The 15,942-nt window shown below is 42.9% G+C and overlaps 1 protein-coding gene across 1 annotated transcript; it reads left to right on the forward strand.

Annotated features, from left to right (window-relative positions):
* Positions 1 to 1,118: 1,118 nt before the first annotated feature.
* Positions 1,119 to 4,280, forward strand: LOC128740289 (uncharacterized). Its single transcript, XM_053835827.1, has one exon. The coding sequence runs from the start codon at positions 1,119 to 1,121 to the stop codon at positions 4,278 to 4,280; it is 3,162 nt and encodes a 1,053-aa protein (XP_053691802.1).
* Positions 4,281 to 15,942: the final 11,662 nt, after the last annotated feature.

The following is a 15,942-nucleotide window of genomic DNA, read 5'->3' on the forward strand; positions in this document are numbered from 1 at the left end:
CTTGCTCGCCGATGCCTTCTGGAGCAACATCGCGGAAAAGGTGTTTAATATGCAGCGAAGAATGTCGCAATCCTAGTTCTTGTGCAAAATTTGGAGATATGGACATCGGGGCTCGCTGGACAGCTGTCAAAAATAATAAGCTGTGTCGCAAATGTCTCTCAAAACATTTTGGAGCGTGTACGGTGAGGGAAGCTTGTGGAAAGAATGGTTGCTCTTACATGCACCATAAATTGTTACACGACGATTCTAGATACCCGCGATATCTAAATCCTCAGCCTTCAACGTCACAGGCGGACGTTGAGACCGGTTATGGAAGCTGCAACGCTCACGTAAGCAACGTAGGTAGAGTGTTGTTTAGATACATTCCAGTACTGATTCACGGACGCGGGAGCTCTGTTCGTACATACGCCTTTTTGGATGATGGTTCTTCAGTTACCCTGATGGAACATGGCCTTCTGAAAGAGTTAGGTCTCAATGGAGAATCTTATCCACTGTGCTTAGGGTGGACAGCCGATCATCAACGGCAAGAAGCAGAATCCGTGAAACTAGCGCTGGAGATCTCAGGAATAAATGACGCGAAATCGTATTGGATCCCAAAGGTGCATACGGTTGAAAGCCTCGCTTTACCTCGACAGACTCTCAAGATGGATGAATTAACACTTAAATATAACCATCTAAGAGAGCTGCCGGGTGATTCGTACCACAATGTTCGGCCTAGACTCCTCATAGGGATAGATAACTGTCATCTGGGACATGCTTTGGATAGCAGAGAAGGCGCAAAACATGAGCCAATAGCTACAAGAACCCGTCTAGGATGGACAATCTTCGGGCCTTGTTCGGCACCTGTTCCGGCAATGACAAACTTTACAGGCCATCACAGCCTTCATGCTTGCCCGTGTTGTGAGCGAAGCGACACAGAGCTGCATAACACAATAAAGGCCTATTTCTCATTAGATAGCCTTGGAATAGTGCGTTCAGCTAAACCGCTTCTTTCAAAAGATGATGAGCGAGCAGAACAGCTGCTGAAATCTTTAACGCGTATAAAAGGGAAGAGAGTGGAAACCGGATTGCTTTGGCGGTGTGACGATGTTCGTCTACCAGACAGCAAATCGATGGCGATGAGACGACTGGTCTGCTTGGAGAAGCGTATGCAGCGAGACCCTGAACTGGCTGAATCGGTGAAGGAGAAGATCCGCGATTACGAACGATCCGGATACGTAGAGAAGCTGACGGCAAACCAATTGACCGAGAAATTCGATCGAGTTTGGTATCTTCCTATCTTTCCGGTAGTCAATCCCAACAAGCCAAAAAAGATGCGCTTAGTTTGGGACGCAGCCGCTAAAGTCTCGGGAGTTTCACTAAATTCATTCCTGCTAACGGGACCGGATCAAGTCACCTCATTAGTATCTGTACTACAGCGCTTCCGGGAGTTCCGCATTGCCATTTCAGGTGATATTCGAGAAATGTTTCTTCAGATCTTGATGAACCGGTTTGATCAACAGTGTTTGAGATTTCTATGGCGGAACGGAGAGCAAAACCGCAGTCCAGATGTCTACGTTACGAAAGTAATGACCTTCGGAGCGACGTGTTCACCAAGCTGTGCGCAATATGTAAAAAACTACAATGCGCAGCGGTTCCAGGAACAGTTCCCGAGGGCAGTCGAAGCGATAGTGAACGAGCATTACGTCGACGACATGCTTTCCAGTGTAGAGACAGAAGAAGAGGCGCTACAGCTGGCGAAAGATGTCCGGTATGTCCACGCGGAGGCGGGTTTCGAAATACGGAACTGGCTGTCGAACTCGAAACGAGTGCTGCGGGAATTGGAAGCAACTGCCGGCGAAAAGAGTTTGAATCTGTCAAGTGAGATGGCGACGGAGAAAGTTCTCGGCTTGTGGTGGTGTACTGCGACCGATACGTTCACCTTCAAGGTATCTCCGAGAATCAACGCCGAACTACTGCAAGGTAACATCGTTCCAACGAAAAGGCAGATTCTAAGCACGCTGATGACAGTCTACGATCCGTTGGGACTACTGGCGCACTTCCTAATGTTCCTGAAGATACTACAACAGGAAATTTGGCGCAGTGGTGTAAGTTGGGACGATCCTATCCAGAACGAGCAGTTTAAGAAGTGGCAGACGTGGTTACGCGTTCTTCCGCAAGTGGAATCGGTCAGCGTGCCAAGATGTTATCGGACGAAGACGAGCTTACGTGAGCAGAATGTGGTCCAGCTGCATGTATTCGTAGATGCGTCGGAGAATGGTTTTGCTGCAGTTGCATATCTGCGGTTCGAAGAAGACGGTGAAGTAGAATGTGCGCTCATCCGTGCGAAAACGAGGGTAGCTCCGTTGCGATTCGTGTCGATTCCTAGACTAGAACTGCAAGCAGCAGTCATTGGAGCTCGCCTAGCGAGCGACATTATACAGACACATAAACTGAAGTTTGTGCAAAAATATTTCTGGACGGATTCACGAAATGTCCTCTGTTGGCTGAATTCCGACCATCGGAAATTTAACCAGTTCGTTGCGGTGCGGATCAGTGAAATGTTGGAATTGACGGAGCCTTCCGAATGGAACTGGGTCCCGACAAAGCTAAACGTCGCTGACGATGCAACGAAATGGCAGACGCTGCCGGATCTCACTCCTACCAGCCGCTGGTTCCGTGGCCCTGAGTTCCTGTGGGGACCAACAAAAAGATGGCCTGCCGCCGAGTTCAAATTTGAGCACACCGCAGAGGAGAAGCGGTCAGCACTGAATGTACTGCACCATTCTGTGGAACGCGCTCTATTCCACTGGGAAGATTTCTCGAAGTGGAAGCGACTACAACGACATGTAGCCTTCGTTCAACGATTTCCGTCGAATCTACAGCGGAAGTTGTCAAAGGAACCCATCGTCACTGGACCTCTAACGCAAGAAGAACTTGAGAAGGCGCAGTTAGCTATCTTCAAGTCGGTTCAAGAGACAGAGTTTGCTAAAGAGAAAACCCTACTGCAGAAGCCAAAGCCATTGCCGTGGAAGAACGTTTTGCCGAAGAGTAGTTCGCTGTACAAACTTAGTCCATTCATCGGTGGAGATGGATTATTGCGAATGAAAGGTCGCATAGACGAATGTGCGTATGTGGACGAGTGTACAAAACATCCAATCCTGCTGCCTAAGCGGCATCCGGTCACAGACCTTATTATCGCCAATATTCACCAGAAGTTCTGCCACTTGAATCACCAGACCACGCTTAACGAGGTCCGACGCAGATTTTACGTTCCAGGACTGAAATCGGCCTACAAGCGCGTTCGAGAACGATGCCAACTCTGCAAGATTCAACGAGCGAAGCCGGAAGCCCCAGAGATGTCAGGTCTACCGTCCGAGCGTTTACAAGCATTCTGTCGTCCCTTCTCCTACGTCGGTATCGACTATTTCGGGCCAATGCACGTGGCCGTTGGTAGGAGGACCGAAAAACGATGGGGCGTATTAGTGACTTGTTTAACTGTACGAGCGGTTCATCTTGAAGTCGCACACAGTCTTACCACCGACTCGTGCATCCTTGCCATCCGAAACTTCATCGCCAGGAGAGGTATGCCGGTGCAGATAGTTAGCGATCGCGGCACCAACTTTATCGGAGCCAGCCGTGAACTGAAGGAAGCCTTACAGCAAGTAAACCAGGACAAATTGATAGAATATTTCGTCACCGCTGATACAAAATGGTCGTTCAATCCACCCGCATCACCTCATTTCGGCGGAGTCTGGGAACGCCTCGTTCAATCTGTGAAGAAAGTCCTGAAGCACCTGCAAGTCACTCGAACACCCACTGACGAAATACTGAAGAACACACTCACTGAAATCGAGCTTATCATTAACTCCCGACCTCTGACAGAATTACCACTAAACAATGAGTTTTCTCAAGCGCTCACACCGAATGATCTCCTGATAGGGTCGTCAGACGGTTCTAAGCCCCCGATCGCATACGTCGACAGCAGCTACGCCTTGAAACACACCTGGAAGATGTCCCAGGTATATGCCAACCGATTTTGGCGTCGGTGGATAGCTGAGTTCCTGCCCACACTCACACGGAGGACAAAGTGGTTCAACCGAACCAAACCGATCACTGTAGGAGACATTGTCGTTATTGTAGACAACACTCTGCCAAGAAACTGTTGGCCGAAGGGTCGTGTGGTTCGTGCAGTCCGCTCCAAAGATGGACAGGTGCGACGCGCAGTTGTGCAGACTGAACATGGAGTATTCGAAAGGCCAGCGGTGAAGCTAGCAGTGTTAGACGTCGGTGCGAATTGATGTACATCGTCGGACCCTAGACCTAGAAGTACCGGGGGGAGTGTCACAATCTTTCGTTGCGACGCACCTTCGTCAACATTACGTTGAAGCCGTAATTCTTCCATAACGTCAGCGAACCAGTGGGATCGAACTGAAGCAGAGAAAATGACAGGCCAGAAGTAAATAAAGAAAGAGCGTTTCGATAGCGAGAAAAAAAAGTGAACCCTAAAACTAGTAAAAGTGCCGATTTTTTGCCTTAAAACTACTAAAATTAAAATTTTGCTTAAAACTATTAATTAGTTGATTTTAAGATAGTTTTCTAAAACCGTTCTGTGCTACAAACGATACGTTGTTTCGTACATCGTTGTTTCTCAAAGGTGATTGCGTTGCTAAAATGCATGCGAGGTTTGGTAAAAATTTATATCCTAATTATCATCTAAACAGATACTAAGCCTACAGTACGGAAAGAGAACGGTCAGGATCTTTAAAAATAATTAAGCGGAATTGAGCTAAACTAATTACAAATAACAAATTGGAAAAAGACACTAAACGTAAGTGATTTAAAAATTAGATTATTATGAAATCAAAACCAATAGTAAAACATGAAAGAATTACATGGAAAGCTAATTATTGTTATATTATACACCATAGGGATTTTTTAACAGCGTCTATAGCTGTAGTAAATAAAAAGAGTTACGTTGTTAAAGAACCGGAAAATCGTCTGTCTGTTGCATTCGCAACACTGCCTTGCTTGTGCAATTCGTAAAAGTGTACAATGCGCTCGCAGAATACTTTTTTGTTTTGATGCCATTTTGAGAAAAGCTTGGCAAGCATAAACAAAACAAAAAATACTGGCAGAAAGAGGAGAGATAGCTCCCTACATACTCACTCTGGGTTCGTTTGTTGTTGGACATAAGTACCTTAAAAAATTTCAAAATTTTAGTTGCCACCCGTTATCCATGCATGTAATAATACGATGTTTCATGTATACATACCATATGTAGCATATATAGGGTTTGTTGAGACTAGCTGCAGGTTGAAATAATTCGATTATCTTTAAATGAATGTTAATAGTCCTCAAATCTTACTTCAACATTCAACACTATTTACATATACATATATGTATTTTGATATCAAAACACTGCACAGTGGGGAATTGTTTGCAAAAAAGTCCTTTATCTCACTATCTCTATCACTATGCCGCAGGGTTTCATTGAATATTTTGATATCAAAAGAAAGATATTTTCATGAGGATTTCAATGGAGTGGTCCTTATTTACAGCACGCGTCTGTTCCTTGAAGAGTACAGAGATTATTGATCAATAATTCTGGAATACACTGGGATAAACCCGTTCTTTTTCGCCAAAAGAAAGCTAATTTTATGTAGATACTGATGCCAGGGTACTTGTTTGCGGCAAAATTAGTCATTATACCCTAATATTCTTTATTTGACCAGCGGAATCCGTGTTGCCCGTTTTTCTCGCAATCGACAATCGATAGTGACTGAGTCGAGTCGAGTTGCTCGACGTGACTTACATAATTGGGCCCATAATTGGTTTCCAATACAGCTTGGTTCAAACCGCGGATCTCCCATTCGGTGGAAAGGAACTAACTACGAATCTATAAGCGTTGTTTTAAAAGATGTTTATGCTAGGTTAGATGCTAGGATATATGTTTAATTAGATATTTGTCATTAGGATTATACTTTATCTGTTGACTGTTATAAATGTAAATATATAAGTGTTGCTTTAATGGCCCTCCCAATATATATTTTTCCAGTTTCCCCCTTCACGTCTTACTTCACCCGGGAGATATTATAAACACTTATGTTTCATTACTTTCTTCTGCCATTTTTTCGCCTCTTGGTAAGACTATCGTTATAAAAAATCATTTACCAACCAGGCAAATGATTTTGCGTTGACAGTAACCGTATCATAAACATACCTCCATCTACAATAGAGCGCAAGATCTAAAACGAAAGTTTATTAGAAATAAACGCTAGAGCTTAATTTCCTAGGAGGACGCAGAGCAGCAAAAATATATTCTTACTGAGTAAACATACTACATTTGCTCCAGCAAAATGTTTTTTGAGCTTCGTTAATTCCATGCAACGTTGCTATATTATATCTCCAAGATCAACTTTGACAGCCTTTCTGCTGCTGTTTGCAGAAAATGGCAAGTTCTAAAATAGTCGACATTTTCCTCCGCTGGCCATGTATGCCGGTATGTCGATGTGTATTTTGAGCATGTCGCTGCACTTTGACCGAATTTATGTATAGTGAAGTTATTTCAACCTGACCCAACCACCAGTATGGAGATTGGTCGACCGTACGCTACGGTGCCCTTGCTGGTGCACTCAAGCAGCAACACGCCAGCAAGGCAAGGCACGTGACGTATCACGTCCCAGTAATTAAAGTATATTAAAACAACACAAAACTTGCCAAACTGTGTCCTCTTTGCTCTCGGTTAACACCGACTATATGCTGCTGGTTCTTGCTACTCCACTCCACTCCACTCGGCTGCAGCGTGTTGTAAGAAAGCGTCTCCACGTTCTATACGTGTGTATGACACTGGAAAAGTGCAACTCTGGAAGAGCGGTGCTGCTGCTATTTCCGCTGCCTGACTGCGCTGGCAGCTTTTATCGTGAAGTGATTTATGGAGTTAATTTCAGATTAGAAACTTTGAGATGGCCATTATTTTAACTGGCGAAAGGTGTTTCACGCTCTCATGTGTTTATATTTTTGTTTGATAATCTGCGATAAAGTTGGATTTTATGAACTGTCGTTTTGAAGCTTGTAATTAACATGTTGCATCTGCTTATCTTTGAGCAACTGCTACGGTTTGTGCTGGACGAAAATGCATTTCATTTAATGAAGAATGAACTTCGCTTTTCTTATTACAATTTATATGTAAATTGCAGAGCCGTTCTGATTTCAATATATTCTCAGAAGTTTTTGCAATCTTTTTATGATTTAGTTTCTTTCAATGTGAAGGCACTAGAGTCTGCACTCAACCCCCTGCTGAATCAACTTTTTGGCGTAAAAATGTAAAATCAATTGAAATTTTACTTGAAAATCTTTTTGAAGAGTATCATAAAGTTTTCTTTGAAGTGATTTTCTCTATGATTTCTCAACTCACTAAGGAAACACAGCACAAATTCTCAACGCAACTGATCAGAGCTACATTGGATGAAGTGGTGTGTTTCATGGGGATCTCGAGGACACCATAGAGCTCATTCGAGGCACGGCTAGTGTTGAGACAAGGTGACAGCTTATCCTGCATGGTATTCAATATCACTCTTGAGAAAGTGATCAGGCAATACGGTGCAAAAGTAGTCAATTCCTTGGTTTCGTAGACGATTTTGGTATCATACGGAGGCATACGAATCACGGGGGACAGGAACTGCTTGGAGAGATTTCCACTGCCTTGTACATCTGGCAAAGTACAGTTTGCCGGCCACATCGTAAGGATGCCGGACAGGTGCGCCAAAAACGGTTCCATTCCACAACCCCATCGACTCCAGAAACAGAGGTGCCCAGTTTGACCCAGATAACTCAACTATGTCGAAAACGACTTACGACTTCAAAGACGTGGTGGCAATACAGTGGACCCCCGTTCGTTTGAACGATTCCTCATGCAAACTAACGGGGTTACTTTTTAATTTGAACAACTGGTAACCCGAAATATGTTGAAACCGCTGTGAACTGGCCGCCCTGCTCTTTGTTATTGTTTTGGTGGTTTGTTTTAGTCGGCAGTTGCAAGTGCGAATATTGCATTTTCTGATCGAATTTCTATCTTAATCGTTAGGAAAACGAAATGTGAAACCGATTAAACATGCTAGGTCAGTACAAACAAATCGTGTTTATGTGCATTGTCTGCATAAACAAATGATGTTATATTGAGAACGACATTTGAACCATTTTTAATTTGCACGTCGTGTAAACCAGCGGGGTTCAGATTAAAAAGTGTTCAGATTAAAAATGGTCAAACGAACGGGGGTCCACGGTATGCTGACGACGACGATATTTAGGATAATAATAATGTTACCTGTTTTTATTCCTATTATGCTTCTTTGAGTAAAAGTCGTAAAACAAAGTTGTAATCAATGTTGAACGCAAAACCTGGCTAACGTAGTTCTAGGGCTGGAATACAATCCATCTGATTTTTATATCGCGATAGTATATTATGCTAATTGAGAATAATAACTTTGTTCAGCATTTGTAGCTCGAGCAGCACTTTTATTGCGATTGCTTGGAACATTGGTTGCTTTGGCCTCGTTGGTTTAGCGTAAAATGACTTCAAACTCAACTTCAAATCACCTAGCAGAACGGCTGAGTTTTAGATATAGAAAAACAATCTTCTAAAGTACGAGTTCTGGCAGCACGGTTCAGAATTATTGTTTTTATTTTATCGCTCCGTTGCTTTCGAAATTTACAGTGTTAAAACTCAGTAATTATTTCTGCAGTTTGCGCGAGTGTGTTGTTTAGTGCTGATGGCTTCCTAATCCCGCTGATTTACAAAGGATAAGCACGGATAAGTACATTTTCAAACTTAAAATAGTTTCCGATGACATGTCATAGAAACCCCATAAAAAGTAATTCGAGATGCCAATTGTTTTCGATGTTTATTGACGAACATGGGTTTCGTTTGACATATAGTTGGCGCTACGGTACAGATGATGCTATTATCCATCAAAATTGAAATAGTTAAGCAGAGTTTTGAAATATGTAGCTGAGCAACTGAAATGTTCTCTTCGGCTGTATTTTAATTAAAAATATAAAAGCAGATAATTTGAATGAATGAAATTTCGTGTTTAATGCAATATCTCCAAATAGAACTTAAACGGGATATATATGGAAGAGAACTATTTCAAATCAGCTTCGCATGCTGCATGTTTCAAATTACAACTATGATTTTGTCAAATACGCGCCAGAATAATGAAAATTATTCTGGAAGTGTGGATATGTAAAAGTATCCATGCGGGGCTTATTGTTTATGAAGGCGACTTCGGAATGTGCGTGTATATCCAGGCATTCTAGAAATGGGTCGTTGGATGAACAATAGAGCTATCACCTTCCATCTCCAGGACTAAAATAATTTGCATTTAGGAAGACAAACTTTTTAACTAAAAGATGCAAGTAATTTTTTTACATAAAAGCGCTGCCGGTCAGTGGGCGATGGATTGTATCACACACACACACACACACACACACACACACACACACACACACACACACACACACACACACACACACACACACACACACACACACACACACACACACACACACACACACACACACACACACACACACACACACACACACACACACACACACACACACACACACACACACACACACACACACACACACACACACACACACACACACACACACACACACACACACACACACACACACACACACACACACACACACACACACACACACACACACACACACACACACACACACACACACACACACACACACACACACACATACACACACACACGCACACACGTACACACACACACGTACACACACACACGTACACACACACGTACACACACACACGTACACACACACGTACACACACACACGTACACACACACGTACACACACACGTACACACATACACACACACATACACACACACACCGAAAAACAATCTTCTAAACTTCTAAAGTAATTTTCTCAATAACGTACTGAGCCAGGAAATCACAGTATTGCAATGCTTCTTCGGTTGTTGTGTCCATCACTGGACGTTATTTTTATTAAATTATTTTGTTCATGCTGCTATTTACCACGCTCGCAAAATCATTCACCATTTAGTTGCACTGATTGCAAGCTTTCCACAATGCATTAGCTGGTAAAACCACAGAGCTAAAATAATTAATGTGCTGTGGTGATCTGATCGAGTTGGTACGCAACGGGTATCCATTGTGATCGAAAGGGTTTGTAATGGTTGCCTTGGCGATGAGCGTTTAAATGGAGCGATTTGTTTTGTTGTGGCTCTGAAACTAGGATTTGCAAAAATTTGCCGTAAGAAAGCTGCAAACAAATTATCTAGATTCAAGCAGTTTAGAAGCACAATTACATTTAATAAAGTATGCGTTTTCAACAATAAATGGTCCTATTTGCTCTAACAGCCTCGTGCACCGAGATTCTAACATACGATGATTGTCTTGCTAGAACAGTATGGTACTTTGAGACCAGCCGGGAGACGTATCGACCATACCGTACCGTAAACCTGTAGCTAGCGATGAGTATTTGTTACCCAAAGTTCCCAATAACGGTACATTTTTATAAAAATGCGCTCTATTGGATACTCTTGATGGCTGCTACAATTTCACCCGGCGATGGCGCCTTCGAGTTTACGCGAATAATTCGGCAAACTGTAGGCGTCATACGCTGCTGGTTTTGTTGGTCTCTGACATTTGAGACTCGAAAGAGTTGTTCAAAATGTTTAGTCCATTGCTTAAGCTGTTCTGTACGGTCAGTCAGTAGCTGACCAGCTCTGTCGTTTAGTGGCATCTTTGTATTCATCCTAGCACCACGAAGGCGGCGAGAAACATCGTACAACAAACCGATATCACCATTAGCGGCGGCGGTTTCTCCTTGTTCGGCTAGGTAGTTATTCCAAGCTCTCTTGTCCCGCCTACAAGCACGTTTAACAGCCCTCTCCAGTTCGGCGTATCGTTGGTGGGCAGCTGTCTTAGCCGATCTGGTTCACGATCCGCTCGTCGATCTTCCTCCAAGTTTCATACGAAATCCGCTTCCTCCGCCCGCTGCGCGCTTTGCCGAGGGTTTCATACTGCTCGTGATGAAGACGTTCTTGATGCCGGTCCATTGCTCTTCGACAGTTCCACCAGGTGGCATCTCCCCAGCCAGCACCAACTCGTATATCAATTTACGAAAATTATCGTAAATATGTCTTAACGAACTCGGACTCGTAAATATAGCCTAATAAAGCACGCACAAGTTGATATTCTATCGTTTATAGTGCTGGTAGCTGACAAACATACGATTTTCAGAACAAAGTTGTATAGATGTATGTAGCTAGTAGCGCTTAATCGGATCCTATCGTATTGAAATACCTATATAAGTGTATCGCTCAAAATTATTCCCCAATGCGTATATCGCCTCCAAAATGGTACGAATAAGCGGCTTTTGCGCATCGAATACGATTTTGTTGGATACATATCAGTACGTAACTCTTATTTGTAATCTAATTATACATATAAAAATGCTGACTGGGTCCGAGGCTCGAGATTCAAGTTGTTCGACAAAGGCCCTTTTCACCTCAAGATTCTCCAATCGGCGGACGTCGTAGCTGCACCCAACTTTCTCCTCCCGTCGTCGCACACGTGCGACGCGCAAACGTGTTTCAGCGATAACAAGATGATGGTCGGATGCGATATCAACGCTGCGTTTGGTGCGTACCTCAAGAAGACTCCTTCGCCATTTTCGGTTGATGCAGATGTGATCAATTTGGTTTTCTCACGTGACTTAAGGTACTGATTTCAGCTGGCTGTAAAAACTCTCTTTCTCCTGCAGGTCGGCAACATCTGTTGGCGCATAGCACTGGATTGCTGTAAGGTTCCTAACCCGTGTTCTGAATCTGGCAACGATTTTTCGCTCATTTATCGGTTCCCACTTCATCAGGGCCGCATGTACCCCTGGGATCGGTAGGAATCCAACTACTCTTTCTCGAGCAGCATTTTCACCTCGTATGCCAGAGTAGAGCAAGACTTGCCCGGATGATGTCTTGTGTTTGCCAGTACCCGGCCAGCGGACCTCGCTCAGCCCCAGGATTTCAAGCTTCAGGCAGGATTTGTAATCCATAGAAGTTTCTTCTTTCATTTTCATTAAATTTTTGTGTTCCAGTACAGTAGGCTGTTAACCCTAGGTGCTTAGGTAATGGGGCTGCCATCTTAATGCGCCTGTCCAAAATATATAAATCATCCTAACCTTCATTGTGGCGCACCGTGGGATGAAACCCAAATCTATCTGGACAAAAGTGATTACGCTAATACCGTTAGTCCTAGGTATATAGTATGTTCGGAGTAAATTTGTTATAAATACAATCATTTAGACTTATTTTCGCTTTTTTAATCCATTCTATTTACGTAAAAATTGTGATTTTGGTAAGTAAAACGGTAATTTTTGCTTCAATGTTCAATACGGTCTAGCAAAAAAGGGCCGACCTGGACCGATGTGATCTCAATTAACTTCGGAGGCCAATATATTACTAAACATTTATACGAAATTTGATTTGCTGCTTTGAGCAGTTTTTACGTTATTGACATTTGAAAAAACCATATTTTTTTGGAAAAAATGCCTGTAGCTGCAGAACCGAAGGAGATAGCAACTTGATTCCTTATAACAAAATGTGCGTTCTCCATGCGTGTGAAAGTGCTCAGAAGGCATGATTTGTGAGACATAAACACGTAAGAAGATATTAAGAAAAAACGGATTTTTTAGGTCCACCCCGACCAAAAAACTTTAAATAGCTCCAGCCCATCAACCATAAGAGATAGAACTTTAATTTCTTTAGCAAAGTTACTTAAAATTCAATGTTCTTTAACTTTTATGAACTTTTTATTCAGCTAATTTAAGCCATAAAAAAAATTATATTTGGCACTCGCTTACTATGATGGTCACTCTAATGTCATATACACCAAAAATGCAGAAGTTAAGGGGAAACCGAAAATGGCTCAAAGATGGCTGGATAAATGGCTACCGTTTGATGCATGTATTGTTTTATGCCTTAAAAATGCATCTGCAAACTTGTCATTTTATTTATCGATCCGCTATATATCAACAAATGCTCAGCAAAACATAATTGCTAATGGAAAATAAATTTAACTGATCATATAGATCATTACGTGTTCATAAAACGTATAATCTGGAATTATTTAATAGATATTTGGTTGCGCACATATTTCGTTGCTCTAGCGATTTCCGAAAAACAGCACCACGGTCTCAAAGTTTCGCCACATCAATAAGCTTTTAAAGAGCTTTCAGCTTTTGCCGCTTAGAGTAAACTAAACACACGGAACTGGCCTTCAATGCAAACGGATTAATTAACTATCCTACTGATCCTATGCATTATGCAGTTGCTGCTGGAAATCTTTAATGAATCGGAATGTCTGGATAAAGAAAACAAGCCATATTTCGGGATGTTTGTAGTCGGCGCGGTTGGCTGCGGATCAACTGTGTTTACATTTGCAAGCTCTGCTATTTGACATATATTACTAATACTAATGCAACATTCAAATAAACGTTTAGGTTTTCAACGAACACATGCGATGTACAGTACAGTGTTTGTCGCTCTAATACAATAACGTGAGCCACTTTTGGTTTCTCCTTAAAATAACAAATTTACTCTGAACATACTATATACCTAGGGCTAACGGTTTTAGCGTAATTACTTTTGTTCACCTAGATTTGAGTTTCATCCCACGGTGTGACGTAACTAATAACTTAACGAAAATAAAAATAAAGTTGCTTTATATCGAGGTGTTGCTGTATTAGAAATCCTTTTTTTTATTTAGTAATCATTTTGATTATGGTTTTTGGTTACCTATTTTTTATTGTAACGGGTGGCAACTAAAATTTTAGAATTTTTTTCTCAAGCTGCCAAAAAAAGACAGAGATACATGAAGAAGATCTGATTTACCGAAATTAAAGATACATTATCCATTGTTGAAAAAAAATTAGTGTACATTTAAAAACGGTTCATAATCGGTTGTTCGGCGAAGATTTCGTTTGACACCGAAACAGGAGCGTTGTACGGCCATGATGTCAACTTTGCGAATGCATCTTTTGATTCTACCAATCAACTGTTTGCAATTTGTGGCTTTCCAGTTATTTTTGTACAACAAGGAACTCAAAATCCCGAAGAAATCTTCGATTGGGCGCACTGAGACAGATTTTTCGGGTCGTGGTTTTTGGGTAAAAATGGGATCGAATAGGTATTCAGGAACGATTGTGTTTTTTTGGCGTAATGCGATGATGCTCTATCCGGCCAAAACACGTATTGTCCATCTGCATGATGTTTTTGTAGAAACGGGATCAAAATTTTGTTTAAACATTCGTCTGGTGCATCTTGATTGATAGCCAAACCAGAGGGCTTATTGTTGAAGAAACGAGAAAGAGAACGAAGTCCTTCTGCGTCCATAATTTTGGCTGGTCTTCCAGTACATTGCTTGCGAATAGTTGTTGGGCACCTTAGGATATGGTAGACAGTCGAAGCCGTATTTGCTTTTTAAATGTTGTACCGTAAACGTTTTCCCGAGATTTCTGTGGAAATTTGTAGAAGTGTACAACTCGCTCCCGAAATGCTTCTTGTTTCGACACCATTTTTAGCAAAACTGGGCAAGCATAAACAAAACAAAAAATAACAACAAAAAGAGGAGAGAAAGAGCTAACACATTCTTCTTCTTCTTCTTCAGCAGCATAGAGCCGGGGTGGCTCGTGCTGTTTCAAGCACTCGTCTCCATTCAACTCGTCAACAACATTCGTCGCTAATTTCCTAGTCGTCTCAGAAGTCGCAAATCGCAATCGTTCACGTTGGGCCCCCCTGTTCCTGGTGCCGGTGGGGTTGTTGAAGAGGACTATTTTCGTCGCACTGTCGTCCGGCATCCTTACGACGTGTCTGGCCCACCGTAGCCTGCTAACTTTCGCTAGATGTACGACGGGAGTGTCCCCAAGCAGTGCCTCTCTCCACTCTCCGCTTTCAGTTTGTACTCCGCCAAATATCGTCCGCAGCACTTTCCGCTCAAACACGGCAAGGGCGCGTATGTCCTCCGTAAGCAGCGTCACGGGTTCAAGTCCATAAAGAACTACCGGTCTAATAATGGTTTTGTACATTGTTAGCTTTGTGCGGCGGCGTATGGTTCCTGATCGTAGCGTTTTACGAAGGGCAAAGTAGGCCCGATTTCCCGCTTGGATGCGCCGCTGGATCTCCTTACTAGTGTTGTTGTCCGCGGTCACCAGCGATCCCAAATACACGAACTCCTCTACCACTTCTAGTTCGTCGCCGTCAACGGTTACCGTCCGTGGGAGGCGCGCGTTTGTTTCCTTTGAGCCTCTTCCTTTCATGTATCCTAGACTCCGCTTTCAGTCTGGCGTAGATTGCCTCCGCCGTCGCAAAGTGCCTGGCAATGATATCGAAGTCATCTGCAAAGCCTAGAAGTTGGCTACTCTTGGTTAAAATCGTGCCTCTCGTTTCGATGCCCGCTCGTCGGATCACCCCCTCAAGAGCGATGTTGAACAGCATGCAGGATAGACCGTCACCTTGTCTCAACCCTCGTCGCGTCTCGAAGGGACTCGAGAGTGTCCCAGAGATGCGTACGAAACACATCACTCGATCCAATGTAGCTCTGATCAGTCGCGTCAGTTTGTCCGGAAAACCGTTTTCGTGCATTATCTGCCATAGCTTGTTTCGATCGACTGTATCGTATGCTGCTTTGAAATCAATAAAGATGTGATGCGTGGGCACGTTGTACTCCCGACATTTCTGCAAGATCTGTCGGATAGTAAAAATTTGGTCCCTAGTTGCGCGAGCCCCCATGAAACCCGCCTAACACATACATGCTCTCATTTCTCTCTGAGCTCGTTTGTTGTTGAGTGTAGGGGCCGCGAAAAAATTCCAAAATTTTAGTTGCCACCCGT

Source organism: Sabethes cyaneus, chromosome 3 (assembly GCF_943734655.1).
Source record: "Sabethes cyaneus chromosome 3, idSabCyanKW18_F2, whole genome shotgun sequence".
NCBI classification, from domain to species: Eukaryota; Metazoa; Arthropoda; class Insecta; order Diptera; family Culicidae; genus Sabethes; species Sabethes cyaneus.

Coding starts and splice junctions, on each gene's coding strand:
- LOC128740289 (XM_053835827.1), top strand. CDS start 1,119: ATGAGACGACTGGTCTGCTTGGAGAAGCGTATGCAGCGAGACCCTGAA.